Below are 18,923 nucleotides of genomic sequence, written 5' to 3' on the forward strand. Positions count from 1 at the left end.
CGCCACATTTGATACCCGGGCCTTGGGTTGGGATTTACTCCACTTAACTCATTCACCGCCATTGATGGGAGTCGATGGCAGTCCAGTGAAAATGGATCGGATGTCAAATGTTTAATTTAGTATGACCTCATTAGCATCCGATGTCCAATTTGTTTGGCCTGGGAAAGATGGCAGTGATCCTTCATGAGTCATGAGGTAACACAAGAGATAAAAACATGAGCACAACTCTTTGTAGTCAATTGTTGCGTGACCAGACGTTTGGTCGCCGGACGTTTGGTCTCCGGGACGTTTGGTCGCCGGACGTTTGGTCGCCCGGGTGAATATAATTTTGAGAGCTGGTTTCAACAGTAAACTCTGTCATGTTGTCAAACGTCCGGCGACCAAACATCCAGCGACCAAACGTCCGGGCGACCAAACGTCCGGGCGACCAAACATCCGGGCGACCAAACGTCCAGGCGACCAAACGTCCGAGTACCAATTGTTGACATTATCGCCCTACAAATTGTCCAATTCCTGTTTTCTGTAAATATCCTGTTATTTTTTTTTCTTATTTTATGAAAGCAAAAAAATGGAAAAAGTCTGATATGATTGGTCGTTAGTCATCTTTTGTTTCAATGCACTGTGATTTAACTTAAGAGTGGTCACTGATCCAATGCACTCTTATCTCAAGGCAGCGTATTCGATACGTGAAAGTGAAAAGAAGACGAGAACGTGAAACAAGGCAAAGGACTCATCCAGATCATCTCGACTTGTCCCCGGTGGGCCGCAGAGGTAGGAGAGACGGGGGTCCGCGGCGTCTCGCTGGGTGGGAAGACCACACCACGGGACAGGAAGTAGACAGCCGCCTCAAGGCAGTTTGCCTCATTTCAGAAGGTCAACTGAGAGTAGTATTTAGGTTAAAAAAACTCTCATTATTACTTCCAGGGGGTTTTCGAGGAAAACGGTGGGGAGGGGGGCTCGGGCGGCAAACTTCAGGGAATGTCATTTAGCAAAACTTGATTCAAGCACCGGAAGATTCCAGCGTGTTTGTTAAGTCCGAACCGCGCGTCTTGTTATGTCTGTCTGGTGTTTTGGGGCGCGCTGACGGAGAAGGAAAGACGAGCGCTAGCGCCCCTCTTTTAAAGGACATCCATCCTCTCCATCCGTCGTTGGCCGGGGGATATTTGAGAAGGCAGGAATGAATGGCACGAAGCCGCACAAAGAGAGAAAGCCCAGCGACGGCTTTGAAGGAGCTCGCTCGTTTGTAGCGCGGCGCTCGTTAGTGAAAAGAGAGCCTGGCGACACCCCCCAACAACTCTGAAGAGGAAATGATAAATTAGCACGTCAAAACATGACTAAACAGAAATATTTCGCACTATTTGACGTTTCGTATCCCTCGTAAGAAAACTGGCGAATCCCGTTCTCCAGAGAGCGTCTGTCTTTTCATCACGTCCCGTGAGAATCGATCCAACTCGCGTCATCCCGACGGCGCCTCCGTCTTGCTGACGTCCATTTTGACTGCTTCAAAGCCACCCAAAACGTGAGGTTCAATCAAACCTCGTTTTGGCTTCCAAATTTCTCCTACGTGTGGAATCGTTTACTTGTTAGTGGTAACTTTTGAAAGGCTACTCGGGGATCTCTCATTGGCTGCCATTGACAGTAAGACATGGAATCTGTTTTAACTTGTCAAAATAGATTCCATGTCTATCACCGTCAATGTCAGTCAATGGTTTTTAATGACAACATTAGCTGGCGGTTACATATCTTATTTCATATGAATATGTTCTGGTGCACAAGGCTCCAAACTTTGACATAGCCCAGTTAGAACGTAATACTCCTTAACTTCTTGTGCGATTTCCTGCAAAATCCTCACGAGAGATTTTAACGGCGTGCGTCGAGGGACTGCAAACGTGATTTTGTCTCTTTTTTAAGGGGGGGGGAGTTATTGTATACCAATCAAATTTGACGTCAGTTTAGCGGAGGAGCGGGTGGGAACTCTGCGAAACGAGGTCAGCGGGATTCGTCCTCGCGAGACGGCGGGTGTCCGAAACAAACTTCCCAAGCATCCGTCAAACGTCCGCTGCCATATTTCACTCGGCGATGAAAGAATGAAAAGTGACGCCCAACGTCCCCGGGAAGACGCCATTAGCGTGTAAACGTGGCTGTAATGAGCAAAGCGGTTTTGACGGTGCAATTTAAGATTGGAAGTACATTTTTAAACCCACGTTCAAATGCGCATCGGGGGAGAGAGTTATGATTTAAAGACGTCGGAGGGAGCGCTCGCAGCTGTGGGCCTTTAAGTCAGAGCAAGCAACTTGTGGGAAAATACCTTTTACTTTTCTGAGCACAAGTTAGGAATGGAAAAAGACGAATCCACAGCATAAAGTCAAATAATATTGTGTACTATATCTATTTACTTAAAAAGGGGGAGTGTGAATATAGCATTTATTGCACTTGGCATTAATTTTCAATGTCTTTTCCCTTTGTAAAGTCACCATAATTTTGACATAACACTGAAAAGGCATTTACAATGTGCTAATTTAGGTAAAAAACATGGCAGTATTGGACAAAATGGCGGTCCCCTGAATGCAAAATGTATTGTGTTTACTTGTTCTTATTTGAATTTAACGTCACCGTCCATCTTCATTGAACAAACGGCAAAAAAAAAAAAACGAAGACATTTGCAAGCATACTTTGGCGAAAAATGCACATTTCAACTTTTCCTGTGATTGTTCCGTTTGCGCTACTTTGATCGCAACTGTCGAAACTTTGGTCACTAGCTACTAATCTTACGTTTTTTGCGATTTACGAGCCGTTGCTTTGTTGATTTTTCATTTCACTTTGTCCTTAGATAAAGTTCCAGTTCGCTTCAGATCGCCGCCAATAATTCTCTCATAACTCCAATATATTTTATTTCATACGCGCTGAGGAGAAGGATTTAATAAAGCAAGTCGGCCACTTTGCCTGTTGTTGTGGACACGATGTGAAAGGATGATGAAAGTGGCGTCTTTTGACAGTCACACTGACGTCTTCATGGTCCTCCAAAGGTTGATTTACCTTCCTTGTTGAAAGGATCATCATTTTTCAAAAGCCGGGGGTGTCCGGATGCGCTCCTTGAGGTCCCTCGCAACTTTGACAGCGTCCCAAATCTCTTTAATAAAATCTACCACATCAACAATATTTATTAGCCCGCCGGGAGATGATCGATTTTAATTACAATTCTTCGCTCACTTGGCCGCTGGTAATCGTGCACATCTCCAGCATGAGGTCAGAAAATCACGCCCAAGACGAAAAGACAATGGCGAGCCGTTATATAAGATGGACTCGAACGCATTTGCCGGCCGGATATGACGACGGCGTCATTGAATTAAATATGACAGACTAACACTCTCTCTGAGGACACGGGCCAGGGTCTTTACTCTGATTGGTCGTCAGGATGATTGCGATCTGGCAAAATTCCCAGACAAATGTTGAGACGCGGCAGACGACCCGCTCGCTACGTTTCGGAACGCTCGGGTTACGTGTCGTTGACCCTCGGGCCCAAAGCGTTTTTGCAGAATTCATCCTGTCAAGTGTTATTAGTGCGGCGTGGGGTTGAGGGCAAGCAAATAAGGCAGATGGTTTACATCTGGAGTCAAATTAATTAACACGAGTAGGAGGATGAGGTGGGTCTCATTACCGTGGAGACCCTCTATGACAAGTTCTCCGTCTCAGAGGGTCTTCGAGAAACAAGAGTGACCAAGTTCATCAGCGGCAAGACAAAAGGACAGATTAAAAATGGGAATGCAGATCAAAATCAACATTAACTTGGGGGCTTGCAGCGAATTATATCTGCCCGTCGACCCACTTCAAATGACTTGTGGTGGAGAGTGAGTTCAAGTACATTACCCTGGTAGTGTTGTACTAATGCAATTAAGGATTGAATTATAGTGTATTACACTAAATGGAAAAAGAAACAGTTCTGAAACATTATTTGTGAATATTTTCTGCTCCAAGTTCAATACAACTGAACTCTACTCCATAAATGCGTTGTTATAGAATCAGGGGTGTCAGACTCGGGTTGGTTCGCGGGCCGCGTTAACGTCAACCTGTGGGCCGGACCATTTTAGATATAATATTTAGATTTTTTTAAAATAAATGGATTAAAAGAACTGGATTAAAAGCCCTGAATATTCAGTTTTTTAATAGATCTAAAACAATGTTTATTTTAGCTTTTTTTAAATATATTTTTAGATTTTACAAAATGATTTTTGAACTGAAAACACAGAAAAAATGGATTTAAAAATTACAATTATTGATTTAAAAGAGGGAAAATCAAGAAATTTAATATACATCTATACTCTTCATTTTAATTTGATCCTAAAGCAGAAAGTCGGCACTCATGATTCACTTTCCCGGGCCACACAAAATGATGCGGCGGGCCAGATTTGGCCCCCGGGCCGCCACTTTGACATGTGTTATAGATGAAAACAAATGTAATTTGAATATTTCATTTTGTCAATCTTTCATGTATCACTAGAACGTATCTTAGAACCGCACTTTTCAAATCAAGCCTATCTAATTATAACTATTTCACCAGGGGACGAAGGGATGTGATGAATAGTCAGAACAGAACAGGACGACAGTAGTTAGTAATTGCCTTTCAGCAGATAGTACAGGACATTATAGGACAGGACAAATTCAATTATAACAATCTCAGGCAACCTTCACTTCTGAGTGATACCCTTGTTGAAATATTAGGACTCCGCTGTGAGTTTACCGACTTTGGGCAGCAATATTACGGCCGTCTTGCAGACGCCATACCTGGGGCCAAGCAGATATTACTTTAGCGTAGAAGGATCACCTTTTGCAGGAAGTTAATGCCCATCTATCGTGTGTTCACTCTTGTTCGCAGCCCAGAGCCAAGAGCTTGAAAGTGATTTCCCGGATGATGCCAAAGGTATGTCCTCTTGGAAGTGTTGGCAAGTCGTATTCAAGATATGGAAACTCTGTTTCGCATTACCCTCCGCCTCCTGAGGTTTGCCCTCACAACTGCACTACTACTATAATGAGAGCCACATTTCAGCTGGAAGGGGAGAGACCGTGGGTAAGTAAAAGTATGGGTAAGCTCATACTCTAACTTCAATTGAGACACTCCTTTTGAGTTGTGTAGAGCTGGGGTTTTTTTTCCCACGCGAATCGGTCATTTGAGATGCAATATCGATTAAAGCATACAAGGTTCTCTCCCTAACATGGAACAGGTGGAGTACTTACGAGCACCTTGTGAAACACCAACGCGAAAATTTTCGAGACTAAATATTTTGGAGCGATTCAATAAGATAGATTTTGGTTGCGATAATGTGAAAATTCTCCTCCAATAATATGAAAGCTTCGAATAAAGCGATTCAGTCTGCGTAACTCGCAGGAACTGACATAACCAGATGTGGTTTTTGACGTCAAATCGTATTAAATACCGGCGTAAATAATTCAATTGTTTGTCGTACAACTCGGGAAGCTTGTCAGTCAATGATTTATGTTAGAAATGTTCAACTAAAAAGGGCAGTATTTTTCACCAAATAAAACATTCAATGGGAAATTGGATACATTTCAAAACGCAGAATTTATTTTTTTCATTTTATTAATACCAGTACTATTTTAGCCAATAGATTCCTTACTCTTTCTCGTGAATGAACACACACCAAATACGTTTTGACATGAAGTGAAGCCGACAACACGTATTAACCCGATAACGTTATCCCGATAGGGGCGCAGGTAGCAGCAAACATCTGGTGAAAGGCATTAAAAGCATCACTCCAATGTGAGCGCTTGCCCGTCTTTGATGCTTTGTGCATTTTTCTTAAGGGCGGTGGGGGGCTCGGTCAGAGTGACAACAGGGTGTTTACCAGGCACAAAGAAAACCAAGTCAGCCAAGAGATCTCTTGTATTCTTTTGCTCCACTTTGCTGCCTTTAATCCCGCTCTGCCGCCATGAAGGTCCCTCGTGTTTTGGGATCATTGCGCCGACCGCAGCAAAGAGAAAACAGCCCACATTTGTCAAGGGTGTTCTTTAAACAAGCGCAGAGCAGCGGGGAGGACGACATGTCGTCTCCTCGCTCTGTCCTGGCAAGGAAGAAGAAAAAAAAAGACAAAGAGAACCGATTCACGTCTAATTTTCCCGCGGTTGACATCATCTTTTAAATTCCCTGATACGAGCCTCCACCGTCCCCGGTGAGATGGTGAAGATTTCCTTTTATCGTCCTTCCTGTGATGATAGAAGATGTTGGGGATTTATAAATCATCACACTGGTCTTGTTTCTCGGCCAATTTCTTTTTCTCTTTGGACCGTACGCTTAGCGCGCCCTCTCTTTATAGTTGAGAATTGATTTCTATGTCAGACAGATGTGTTTTGACTTTTAATTTCTTCACCGAGGATCTCATTAAAACAAATACATTGATAAGTACACTGAGAAATTGATTTGCTGTGGCAAAAAAGCAAAAATTGGAGATAGGAAAGTTGCACATTAGCATTAAATTCCATTCAGTTCCCACCAGTGCAAAGCAGTTCAGCACTTAGTCTGTTCCAAGCTGTTTCATGGCACTTCCAAAAGAAGGTTTTCCGTTAAATTAAACATGGAAGCGATCAACGTCTTGAAAAATTGCTCAGTTTTACCTCATATTGAAGCCAACCAAACAAGCAACGGATTTAATGGAGTCATAATCTTCTCAGTATAGTCTGAAATTTACAACTTACTGCCGTCCTCTTACTGTATTTGCGACGCCAGCTTCTCTGACTGCAACCCCTTCGAAAAATGTCCAGAAAATCCAACAGGGACTTGAATGGAAAGATTCAGAAAAGAAAAGGCCACAGTGGAATCATCTCGCAAATTTCCAAGCCAGTTGTGTTTGGTGTTTTAATTTTATGACGCTGGTAAAAACCGAGAACATCAAGGAGGTAACATGCCGAGCTCTCAAGGACGATTTGGTCTTCAGGACCATGCATGGACTGTAGAAGATCCCGGCCAACAATCCAACTCTGACAACAAATATATACAACGTTCACATTTATCTTCAACTAATTCAAACCATCTGCTCTATTTAACAAGACTTACGTGAGCTAAACACTGCAGTGGGAAGCCTTCAAACTCTGATTTTGAGTAACATTTTCAAGAAAAAAATACTACTATCAAACAAAACTTAGTCCAAAACTTTTTGGCGAGACCTCAACAAAGGAAACTATGAACTATAATAACATTGTTTTACAAGCCCACACTTTTGAAATACTTTTTGGCAAATGTTTAGGGTGTTGTTGTCAAACATTGGAGTTTTTGAGGGCCTGAGGTTAGGACAGGGAACCAAAGTGTGTCTTAAAAATGGAACTCTTGTCACTAGCTATTAATCGTTAATGATGGAGTTCCTCAAGGCTCTGTACTCAGTGCATTGAATTTAACATTATACTTTATATATTTATCACTAGATACGAAATATAATTGTTGAAATTACAATGCTATCTAGATTAAACAGTTGTTATTATACCGTGTATGTTTGGTCACTAGCTACTAATCGTTAATGATGGAGTTCCACAAGGCTCTGTACTCAGTGCATTGAATTTAACATTATACTTTATATATTTATCACTAGATACAAAATATAATTGTTGAAATTACAATGCTATGTATATTAAACAGTTCTTACTATACCGTGTATTTTTGGTCACCAGCTATTAATCATTAATGATGGAGTTCCACAAGGCTCTGTACTCAGCACATTGAATTTAACATTATACTTTATATATTTATCACTAGATACAAAATATAATTGTTGAAATTACGATGCTATGTAGATTAAACAGTTCTTAATATACCATGTATGTTTGGTCACTAGCTACTAATCGTTAATGATGGAGTTCCACAAGGCTCTGTACTTAGCACATTGAATTTAACATTGTACTTTACGTATTTCTCACTAGATACGAAATATAATTGTTGAAATTACGATGCTATATTGATTAAACTGTTTTTACCATACCATGTATGTTTTAGGAACGTCGGAAGGACCTACCAAAAGGGAGAGGGAAAACACCCACATGACAGAACATGATCTTGACCTCATGTCCATTTTTAATGTGAATCACAGCATTCGAGTAAGAGTTGCCGACGTTTGACGTTTATGGAAACGCCATTATGACGCACACGGAGGTTGTGGTCAGGGTCTCAACTTGAGGTCACCTGCGACATTTTCCTTTCAACTGACTCACACAAATTCTCGCAATGAGCGTAATGACGTCAGCCGTGACGCCGCAAACAAAAACAAACGCCCAAATCTGCTCTTACTATAAAGCAATTCAATTCATATCAATCTTGTATTATGAACTGTCAGCGTGATCCTGTGGGGGATTCTTGAAAAGGTCTAATGAGAGTGGACTCCCACACGACAAAGCCGTTGCACCAGTGCATTTCCTCTTCCTGTCTTTTGCCGCAGTGGAATTCTACTGAAGCTCGGGCCCTTAGAGAGCCCAGTGAATGGGACGTGGAAGGACTCGAGCTTGGCTTCTTTTCAGGGCTCTTGCTTTTGTTGCGTCACGTCTCTCTTTTTCTCCCCAGTCTAAACGTCTCTTCATTAATCGCCCAGGCTGCAAAGCTCTTGACTGTACTACTTGGGCCTCCTTGTACACTACTCGTACACCACTTTCACGTAGTCCTTCACGTTTGACTGACGCTTACAGCGACAGCCGTACAGTAATAACCAGTAATGCCTGGAGTGGTTCACATCGTTTTGACTTTCCTTTTCTTCTGGTAATCATCACTGCCCCCTGCTGGGAACTCTCTGTCCACTCACTGTCTACTAGCTCTGAACATGATCGGGCTTCTAGCAAATAGAATGCTATTGTGTGTCAAGAAGGAAGAAGGATGTGAGTGGAAGCAAATAAAACGGACAGTCCTAAAAGTGACAAGTGCACTATCGTTTAACCATTAAGGTGAAGTAGAGGGTCTCCAAATGCCACAGCAGGCAACCTGGCAACATCTACACACAAGGAGAAAGTGAAGTGCATGCTGGGAAATGGCAAGTCTTGCGCAAATCAGCACCCCACTTGGCCCAAAGACCAAGCAAAACCATAGTGTTCATTGCTTGATTTATACATGGATTCCATTGGCCCCTGCTTTAACCAATCGGATTTGATCAGATATGCACACATTACAGGGTTTCCCCCAGTGCTTTATCATCCTGGTAAGGTTCCCAGCCCCCCGCTAGGCTAAATCATGCGCTACAAAAGAAGGTATAAAACATAAATGTTTTTCAACATTTTAAACAGTTGTTGCGTTTGAAAACGCAATGGCGACATCTTATGGTGGATATGTGAACAAACCTGTCCCGGCTCTTTGCCATTGCACTGGATTGCATTGTATTTGGATTTGCTTGTTAAAACCATATTCACAAACTGCCTATTTGTAAGTATATGTCCAAGTATTGATCATTGTCTCCCTATTCAAACGTCTGTCACGTCATAATGAGATCAAAATGAAGGACAACTCCATAAGAGACGGCTTTCCACAATGGCGTGCTCAAGATGCAGAATTTCTCGGAAAAGCATAAAACTGGTGTTGACGTGAACGTGTCCTTAGCGCCCCTTAAAAACCTCATGACGGGGGAGAAGTCCGACCAAGTGTTTCAAAACATTGCAAGAGGCCCGTCTCGGGGCTATGGGAGCCATTGTATCACTGGCAATGCAACCTGCATGAAAATTGGATTCGGAGGCCTTCCGACGCGGGGAATGTGTTCATACGGGGGCGAGCGGGGCAAGGGTGGGGTTTGCTATGGGGTGGGGGGATAAGGATAAGTGCCTCTTCAAAGCAACCCATCTACTGAAGAAGCCAGCGTCCTGATTAGTGTGGGAAGACTAGTGGCTGAGAAGACAAAAAAAAATAGTGGGGGAGGGACGGCGTTAAAGGCAGAACTTGTACTCCGATGTCGGTCGGCCTTGATCTCGGGCGAACCCATTTCCACTTGTCGCCTTGCCTGAGCAGCGGGCGCCTTCCACCAGAGTCATCCCCTTCAAACCGGCTAATTGTGTCCAGTTGACCTCTTCGGATGCAACGGACCTCACGAGTTAATCACGCAGCAAAGCTTCTTAGTGACTTCTTAGTGACGACCATCAATCTGGTCGGCAGCAAATCTTCACATTCCAGCCGCATGGGAATGAGGGAACGTCTACTTTGGGATGAGGCAAATCTGCACCAGATTACTAGTCTTCCTTCCAAGTCTCGCTCTCCATCTAAACTAATTTTGGCGGTCCAGATGGAAATATCCAACCTCTGGCACGTAGTATGAAATCCCCAGTCTTGGAGGAGTTGTTTAAAAAAAGGTAAATCATTGACGTGATGACATAACTAAATTAATTCCAAGTGGCAAATCTCTGATATTAGAAAACGCTAACAGAACTTTAGAAAAAAAATCTTCTGTTTTTACCAACCAAGCAGAGGGAAAACATTTTGCAATCAAAGTTCGTTCATGTTGACATTTTGCAATCAAAGTTCATGTTGACATTTGCGACACGTTTTTTTTGTCTTGTCAGTTTAAAAGATGTCTATGGAGGAAGAAAGCATCTTGTCATCACGCAAAAACTGTCGAAGAAAAAAATCCCAAAGTCAATGCCATGCTTTGCAAATAATCCGGATCTCAATCCAATGCAAAATATGCATTGCAATTTGAAGAAAATGCTCCACGACAAGGCTCTGACATGCAAAGCTGATCTGGCAACTGCAATCAGAAAAAGCTCAAGCCAGAGTGATGAGGAGCGCCCACCCTTTGCCACTTTCAGAGTCTACAAGCATCTGCATGGTCGGAAAAAGTAAACACACCATCATTATTTTCCCTGATTTCCTTTTTTGTCTTTTTCAGAGCCAGAAAGTTGCCATTTGAAATGACTGCTTGCTCTTAAATACCACGGTAAGTGGAATGAAAATGATAGCTGTATTTTGGACACATCCCGCCCACTAAATCATCTTCAAACAGAAAATGATAGATGACACACAGATTTTTGTAGTTTGCTAGCATGCAATCCATAGACCAAGGGTGTCAGACTCGGGTTGTTTCGCGGGCCGCTTTAACGTCAACTTGATTTCACGTGGGCCGGACCATTTTAGGTATAATATTTAGATTTTTTTTAAATAAATGGATTAAAAGAACTGGATTAAAAGACCTGAATATTCAGTTTTTATATATCTAAAATAATGTTTATTTTAGCTTGTTTTATATATTTTTAGATTTTATAAAATGATTTTTGAACAAAAAACACAGAAAAAAATGATTAAAAAATTACAATTATTGATTTAAAAAGGGGAAAATCAGGAAATGTAATATACATCTATACTCTTCATTTTAATTTGATCCTAAAACAGAAAGTCACCACTCATGATTTACTTTCCCGGGCCACACAAAATGATGCGGTGGGCCAGATTTGGCCCCCGGGCCGCCACTTTGACACGTGTCTTTTTCATTGTTACCAAATGCAATAGCTTGGACAAAAAAAAAAAACTATAGACTTGATAATCAATTCTGCTGATGATGTCACAACCAGAATGGCAGGCAAAAAAAGCATTCATATCACTGGAATAATTCTAACTTTAAAAACTACCAAATGTGTATTGTCCATGTAAAATTCCATTTTAAAAGTCATTTTCATGGTCACCATTTCTTCCTTTAATTTTTCCACCATGTCTATTTTTCCTCCACAATAAGACAACTGTGCGATCATCCATTAGGATTGGTGCTACCATAATTTTTGCCAGGCCTTAGATTTCAAGCTAATCCATCTCTCTCCTGGTCCTCATGATATTTTAGGGGGCCCCCCAAAACCTTCGTGGCCCAACAAACCCAGTAGCGTGACGACAAACGGGGAATGCAACTTGCCACCAGCTGGACTTGGTTTGATTTTTGTGCTCATCTGCTCCGTCCACGCTGAGCCCTGGGAAGTGAGGTGAAAACACTAACCTTTTCCACAAAGCAATAACTTCCCACCATGACATCGAAGCAACACGGCTTCAGTTGTTCCTCAGCCCTCGCTGTGAGAATGTCAGCCGAGCTCTTTTCATCTGAAGGGGGAATCCTATCTGATTTACTTTGGCTGCGGCGCCCGTTTGTACGAGGCCGTGTTTCATTTGAATATCAAAGGCAGGGCGAGGAGGTGGCCAGACACTTTAGACGCAATATTTCGGTCTTCCATTGAAGAATGCGACCCCTTAAAAGTGCCCTACAAAGAGACCTGATCAAGTGGCACAATGGCGCTTCTGTGGCGGCGGCCCGATGCTAATTTATTTTTGACGCCAATGAAACCCTCACATTTGCATCTCATTGTGTGTTTCTCCACGCTTTAAACGCTAATTGAGGTATAGCTCCCATTTTTTTGCCCATTAACCTCAACCTTGTCGTGCCTAGATTGTTAGAGTCAAGACAACGATTGACGAAATAATATTATATTATTAAATTGAGGACATAAGTCACTTAAATATTGGATTGGATTGGATAACTTTGTGTCAGGCAGGCAGTTCAATAGTGCGCATGTATTCACACAAGTTTTTGTTCAAAAAGTTTGTCATTAGAAACGCGTTGGGGATAAATTGGATTGGATAACATAGTAGTCTGGAGCTGAAGACAACAGTAGCAGAGTAGGGCACCTCGACTCCGTTGCTGGTAAGCGCCGACAGCTCTTCCATCTTATCCCACGATGCGTATTGAAGCCGAAAGAAGCCGGGCTAACAGAACAAGGAAAGTTGTAAAAACATTAAAGTAAAAAGTATAAAGTACAAAGTAAAATAAAAAGGAATGTATTAAGAAATATTAAAATGTAATTAAAAAACGATAGAAGGGCTGTAAAACACGAAAAACATAAGAGTGTATAGAGCTACTGCCACTGGCTCCCACGTGAACGGCGCCATCTTGGATGCACCGTTTCTCAAAATTAAAAACAAAAGCGCTATAACGAGCCAGTAATTGGGAACTTCAGCCTTAGAAATTCTTCAAATAGTGTCTCCGACTTTAAGATACAAAAAAAAAAACCTCCCCTCAAACACACGCCTCATTTTCCCTACCTAGAAAAACAAAACCTCCAAACAAATATTTAACAATTGACAATACTAGGCTTTCAAAAACCAAAAAACATAGAGACACGATAGCATTATCTTGCCCTCATGCCAAGATTTTGACTTCAATACAGAAGATCCTTGTTCTCCTCCATTATCATTGTCAGCTTGTCTGTTTCCCTGTGATGCGTTTCATCTCCCACAGGGGTTTTATTTTGGTTTTGTATGTTTATACAATGTGAAACTTTATAAGTCGAGGGCAATCAAAGGTTAAAGAGAAAAAAGCTATTTTGTCCATCCAGCTCAAATGCCTGCTGGCTCGATGCGCGCAGATAACGGCAAACAAAAACATGGTAATTGTTGCATAGTGTTCTTACTAGCCAGAGAAACTCTTTCTCTCCCTTGAGTGTATTTTTTTAATTATTTTTTTAGCCGGCATCCTTTGGTTTGTGATGTGAAACACAGCCTCATCTAGTTTCACAAGCACTGTTGAATATATTGTCCATGAGCAAAACAGTATGACCTCATCTTCCTTTTTAGATTCCATGCAACACACAAAAAATGCTGCCATTTACTTCACCTTTTATTTGCCTTGCAGATAATATTTGAAGAGTCATTGAAGACATCCTGGATTGTTAATATTTACACTTAAAGCGTTCTCCCTCGTGTGTCATTTTGTTCCAGAATTCGGCTTCAAAGTCGGGATCATAGATAAGCTCGCTCGATTTACATCTTGACTCGTCTCGTGTCTCCTTTCTGGGGACACGTTTCTGATAAAGGTCCCTTTAGGTATCAATAAATCTCGAGTTAGAAAAGGAATTTCCGTTTGGCTGAGCAAATTGTTTGAACGCCAGGAAAGGATAAATTCAAGAAACTCAAAAGTCAGCTCAATTTACTATAAAGTCATCTGATATGGTTGAACATATGGAGAAGATCAAGACACATTAAAAAACCAACCGGTTGTTGACTACTTATAACTTATACTTTATTAATTACTTATTTATTGATTATTCATGTATTCATATTAAAAAACAACCGGTTGTTAACTACTTATAACTTATACTTTATTAATTACTTATTTATTGATTATTCATGTATTATTATTATTACTATCATTATTATCATCATTATCATTTATTATTATTATTACTATTATTATCATTAGCATTATTATCATTTATTATTATTACTATCATTATTATCATAATTATCATTTATTATTATTATTAATATCATTATTATCATTATCATTCATTATTATTATTATTATTATTTATCCATTCCTTTAGTTTTGTTGTTGTTATTTGTGCACTTTGTGGTGAAGCTTTAAATCATTCTATTCAAACTGATAACCACACGAGTATAGGTGTATAACAATAATTTTATGTACATTAATAATCTTTTTTTTTACATTTCTGAAATGATCAATATTATAATATGTGCTGTTTACAATTGCCTTTTTCGGTGATGTTTTGTGATTTCCTAGGTGACTGCAATGTTACATCCTGACCGCTGGTATCGCAGTTTCCATCCTTTTCAACGGAAGACAGCAGAGTCAAAACCCAACATGGCAGCCTACTGTGTTTTGCGCTCCGTCTGGAGCTCATTTTCAGCATTACACGGTGCTGTAAGTGGACATCTAAGTGCCCTGCAAAGGATAAAAGTGCCACATTTGCCTCATTCGATGAATCAAAGGAGAGGAATCAGGCAAGGTGAGATAATACAAGTTATTTTCACGAGCAGTGCTAGTTCGCATGCTAACAAAGTGTCATCAACAACATGAATGTCACTGAGGACTTGTTTATTTATTCCTCATTCTTTTAACATCGCTTTTGTTTTAAGGAGCAAGGATTTAAATTAATTGTTTTTTCTTTGCTTATTTCTGCAGTCGTTGAAATACAAGAGGGGAAAACGTTGACTGTAAGTACAATTTTGTTTATTATGGTGGTATTTTGTGGTACTAGATAGATTTACTGTATTTCTTTAACATGATTTGCACTTCTAAACTTGTCATAAATGTCAAAAATGAGTATTTTGATATTTTATTTTCTGGTATAAGAAACGTAAACTTCATTTCCTTCTCATCAGTTTAGTCATAACCATGTATTTACTCCCTAGATGATAATTAGGAGTATTTTAGTAAATAACTCGCAATGTGGAAGAATGTTAAAATAACCAATGTGCAAATTTCTTAATTAAAATTTTCTATCAGATTGAAGGAAAAATCCTGCAAATGGCAAACGCTCCGCAACCTCCAAACCCAAGCGCCAAGTGTCCAATTTATAAATGGAACCTGCAGAACAAATATAACTACACGGTAAATACTACCAACATCCGACCCTTTGTAATAACTGACTTCTAACAACATATTTTTTTTACATCGCCAGGATGTTTTGCTGCTCAGTCAGTTTATCAGGTCAGACGGTGGAATGCTGCCCAAAAGAATCACTGGTCTTTGCCCCGCAGAGCATCACAAGGTTGCCGTTTGCGTACAGATGGCTCACCGTGCAGGTGCGAGCTTATTTTTTTGTGGCATTTAACCAGGATTTCTACTCACTCCACAGATGTTTACTGTTTATTCAACATTTAAGTAGGCCTTGAAAACAGCATTTATTAAATAATGTATGTTGTGGCTAAGAAGCTATGACTAATAGAATTTTCTCCCCCAAAAATTGGTCCCAAGGTTTGCTCCCCGACCACAGACCAAAACTTCCAGAGGGCCACGTCCCAAAGAGAATCAGGCCCGAACTTAACAGGTTTGTTTTTTGTTTTTTTTTCGCCATTGAATTGTATTATTTAAACTAAAGTCTGGATCCTACCTTATCCCACCCCTGCGCAGATACCTGACCCGGTGGTCCGTCAAATCTGTGAAACCCATCTACAAACGTGGGCTAAAGTGGTGCAAGAAGCGCATGTGTGTAGGAAGTCCTGTGCTAAAAAACAATGTACGTTACGGCCCTAGGCCGCTTTACATAAAACATTGAAGAACACCAGAAGAGCAGGTTTGAATCTATGTTAGAAAGCTGCAGCACCAGAGCCTCCAAATTCTTACATTTATGTAGATCATAAAATAAACACCTCCCCATGTAGCTAGCCAAAGTTTAGAGTGATGTAGTGGTCCAAGTATTGAGCCTTGTGGAACACCCCAAATTTCTTACTAGCAGTTTTCAACTACAGCATACCCAAAAATAAATCTGTAGTGTGTGCCATAATTTCTAATCAATGTAAAACACTGAAAATAAGAACATAATCTTGGCTCCACCCCTATTTTTTTTCTCTGTGTGAAAATGTCTTATGTTAAGCTGGTGAAATGTACTTGAGGTAAGCAAATAAAACCTGCTTTACTGTCATTTTGTTTTCATTATTTTTATACACATTCAAACTGAACTGAATAATATTGCAAATTGACAGCGTTTCTTTTCTTAAAGCATGAAGGGCAGGTCTAAATTCTTGGTTCCATAGCCGATGTATACGAATCCGTGCAGAGGCGTCATGGGCACGTGGTAGAAGGTCAGGCCCAACCACAGCAAGCTACGGATCACACATTCTTTGTTCGCACTCTCAAACTGAAGACTCCACGATCCTGCACACACAAAGATGACGATTCACCCATAAGTGGGCAATCTTAAGATGCGTATGTGTTTGTATGTATATACCTTTTGGAATGTCCTCACTCAACGGATCCAGAAAGTCCAAGGCGGGGTTCAAATCGGCCATCTCCAACAAGGACTTTTTCTTCAGATTCTTGGGCGGAGCGAAGTGAAGAAAATGTTCAAGCTTTCCCGCCTGAGTGTAAGAAAGACCTGAGAGACCGTCCAGTCATATTTCATTGTGATCCGAGCACCAGCAAATCTGCACAGGAGCGCAATTTGTTGCCACACTCACCACCGAAGCTGCGATTAATCTGGACAACACCATGCATGCTGTTGATAAAGGCGCCTCGTGGGACTACCGAAGCTTCCTCGTTGATGTGATGGACCGTCACCGCCAGCCTGGTTTCCTCTGTCACTTTTGTCTTCATGCAAGAACAAACTGGGTTTGTTTTTCAATTCAAACACTGATGAACAATTTGCTTAGTAATTTTTTCATCAGAAATCATTTCAATTTCCAAATTGTACTCACCGTCGACTCTTCTGGCACAGGATCATTTCTGTCTGTAGGTCTGGATTCATACACAAATGATGGGTCGCCTTCGAATCTACCCTTTGCTGTTTTGGCCACATCTTCAATCATTGCAGTTGTGGTTGCGGGGATCAGAAACCAGTCGATGCAGTTGAAGCTAGACATCCACACAACGATGAATTAGAAAAAGGTACTTTTCCAATAACTTTGAACGACTGTTTTACCTGTAAAAATGCTGTGTGTCCTTCAACTCATCATCCCTTCGCCCCTGAGCTATAAAATAGTGCTCCTTCAAACCGAGGATCTTTCCCCAAAACAGCACTCGGTTGAACTTGTAGTTCTTCTTCAAGATAATCAGTGAAGTTTGAAGAGCTGCCCTCTGCTCCGAGTTCAAAATGCATCCGCTACCTGCAACCATCTCCAACGAGTAGGATAACGAATTAGCGTCCATTGTTATTATTATTAGCACTGTACAGGGTCAGCTAGCTAACTTGAAAACGCTTCCAAATTGGGTATTTGCTCGTAGGAATGTCAATAAATCCACGTTTCACAAATCGTCTAACGGTACGTTTTTGGAATTTGAGTCCGTTTTCTACGCACTGCGTGAATACATCCATGTACCGAATTTAGCATGGCATTCTGGTTGCCACGGCAACGTGTACACAACTCACTGACTGGGGCATGTGGAGTAGCTGTCACGTGACTTTTCTTCGTCCAATGACGTCATGGGCGTGTAACCATCTTTGAATACGGCGCTGTAGTTCGAGCTGCACAACAACTCACAAACAAATCGTAAGGAAAAGTTATTTACAAGACACGAACAGTGATGTTTCGTATTGTTTGTGGTTTCTTGCAAAAGCGTTTGGCTTTTTACTGTCTAACATGTTTTGATCATTACGAAATTGTTCGGCGATCGCTGATTCAACCACCTGCTAGCTAGCCACATTCAATTGCATCAGGTGAATTTTCTCCATGCAATCAAACGATAGAATTACAATCCCCGCTCGGATCGGCATTTGCAAACTTTTAATCTTTTATTTTTTAGCATGAACAAAAAGCTAATATTACTTGCAGCATATACATTTGATGTTTTACGCCCTCTTGTCCAAATCACCATTCAAGAACATTAACAAATAATTCCCCACGGAACGCCATTGCACAAATTAAAGTCAGTAGACTTTGTGGCGTTTAAAGGAAAATTTGGCATAATAATGCAATATTATCTGTGAAATATTAATTATTTAATCTTTTGTTTGTAGGATCTGTTTTGGAAAAGAACTGGAAGAGCCCAAAAGATATAATACCTCAGTAGTTCACAATCAATGGTAAGTGATCAACACCATTGATGACCATACTTGTGTTGTATTTGCGGTTATAACTCAGAGGAAATCATAGTATTAAAATCTTTAATAGATGTGTTTATACATATTTATGATGGATCAAATTGAATCTTATTTGACTTAAGTCAAACACCATTACAGTACCCTTAACTTAGAAATCCGTGCAAGCTACCGTTCTTTTACTACGATGTTTTTCCAGTTTAACTTGATTCAAGTCAATAGAGGCAAGAAAAAAAAAAAAGTTTCAGAGCGTATTTGGTATTAGCAGAAACAGACATTTGATTTTAGGGCCAAGCAACCATTCCCTGATCCACACGGTCCAATCCCACGTGGGCCAGGGCTTGGAAGCAGTCGCGTTCGTTCTGGGAAACCCACCGCCCCGGGCGACCGCCGTTGCCACGACACTAATCCGACCACACAAAAGGCCA

General features: G+C 40.9%; 2 protein-coding genes and 1 long non-coding RNA gene across 4 annotated transcripts; 2 read left to right on the forward strand and 1 right to left on the reverse strand.

The window, feature by feature from the left end:
* The first annotated feature begins 610 nt into the window (after nucleotides 1–610).
* Nucleotides 611–10,896, forward strand: LOC144064937 (uncharacterized). Its single transcript, XR_013296928.1, has 3 exons — nucleotides 611–771; nucleotides 4,874–8,097; nucleotides 10,528–10,896. It is a non-coding gene; the product is annotated as an uncharacterized LOC144064937 (long non-coding RNA).
* Nucleotides 10,897–11,795: 899 nt separating this feature from the next.
* On the forward strand, nucleotides 11,796–16,383 carry mrps18a (mitochondrial ribosomal protein S18A). The gene is made up of 7 exons (XM_077587263.1): nucleotides 11,796–11,931; nucleotides 14,520–14,745; nucleotides 14,922–14,953; nucleotides 15,246–15,350; nucleotides 15,421–15,544; nucleotides 15,717–15,789; nucleotides 15,873–16,383. Exons 2-7 carry the CDS (start codon nucleotides 14,529–14,531, stop codon nucleotides 16,015–16,017), a joined length of 696 nt encoding a protein of 231 aa, XP_077443389.1. The 5' UTR covers nucleotides 11,796–11,931; nucleotides 14,520–14,528; the 3' UTR covers nucleotides 16,018–16,383.
* On the reverse strand, nucleotides 16,265–18,081 carry rsph9 (radial spoke head component 9). Of its 2 annotated transcripts, XM_077587262.1 has the most exons (6): nucleotides 17,831–18,081; nucleotides 17,380–17,573; nucleotides 17,156–17,312; nucleotides 16,919–17,048; nucleotides 16,690–16,836; nucleotides 16,265–16,616 (listed from the first exon to the last, which is right to left on the reverse strand). In XM_077587262.1, the coding sequence occupies exons 2-6, from the start codon at nucleotides 17,571–17,573 to the stop codon at nucleotides 16,456–16,458; spliced, it is 789 nt and encodes a 262-aa protein (XP_077443388.1). In that variant the 5' UTR covers nucleotides 17,831–18,081; the 3' UTR covers nucleotides 16,265–16,455. The 2 variants fall into 2 exon arrangements, with proteins under 2 accessions (XP_077443388.1, XP_077443387.1); XM_077587261.1 differs by having other exon boundaries at nucleotides 16,267–16,616; nucleotides 17,380–18,079.
* Nucleotides 18,082–18,923: the final 842 nt, after the last annotated feature.

Source organism: Stigmatopora argus, chromosome 19 (assembly GCF_051989625.1).
Source record: "Stigmatopora argus isolate UIUO_Sarg chromosome 19, RoL_Sarg_1.0, whole genome shotgun sequence".
NCBI lineage: Eukaryota > Metazoa > Chordata > Actinopteri > Syngnathiformes > Syngnathidae > Stigmatopora > Stigmatopora argus.

Bases quoted from the DNA above. Each gene is read 5' to 3' on its own strand.
- rsph9 (XM_077587261.1), bottom strand. From the start codon at position 17,606: ATGGACGCTAATTCGTTATCCTACTCGTTGGAGATGGTTGCAGGTAGC. The intron at 17,313-17,379 runs GTAAAACAGTCG...GTGGATGTCTAG, and splicing joins GACACACAGCATTTTTACAG to CTTCAACTGCATCGACTGGT. The intron at 16,617-16,689 runs GTATATACATAC...TTGTGTGTGCAG, and splicing joins GAGTGAGGACATTCCAAAAG to GATCGTGGAGTCTTCAGTTT.
- mrps18a (XM_077587263.1), top strand. From the start codon at position 14,529: ATGTTACATCCTGACCGCTGGTATCGCAGTTTCCATCCTTTTCAACGG. The intron at 14,954-15,245 runs GTAAGTACAATT...ATTTTCTATCAG, and splicing joins AAGAGGGGAAAACGTTGACT to ATTGAAGGAAAAATCCTGCA. The intron at 15,790-15,872 runs GTTTGTTTTTTG...ACCCCTGCGCAG, and splicing joins ATCAGGCCCGAACTTAACAG to ATACCTGACCCGGTGGTCCG.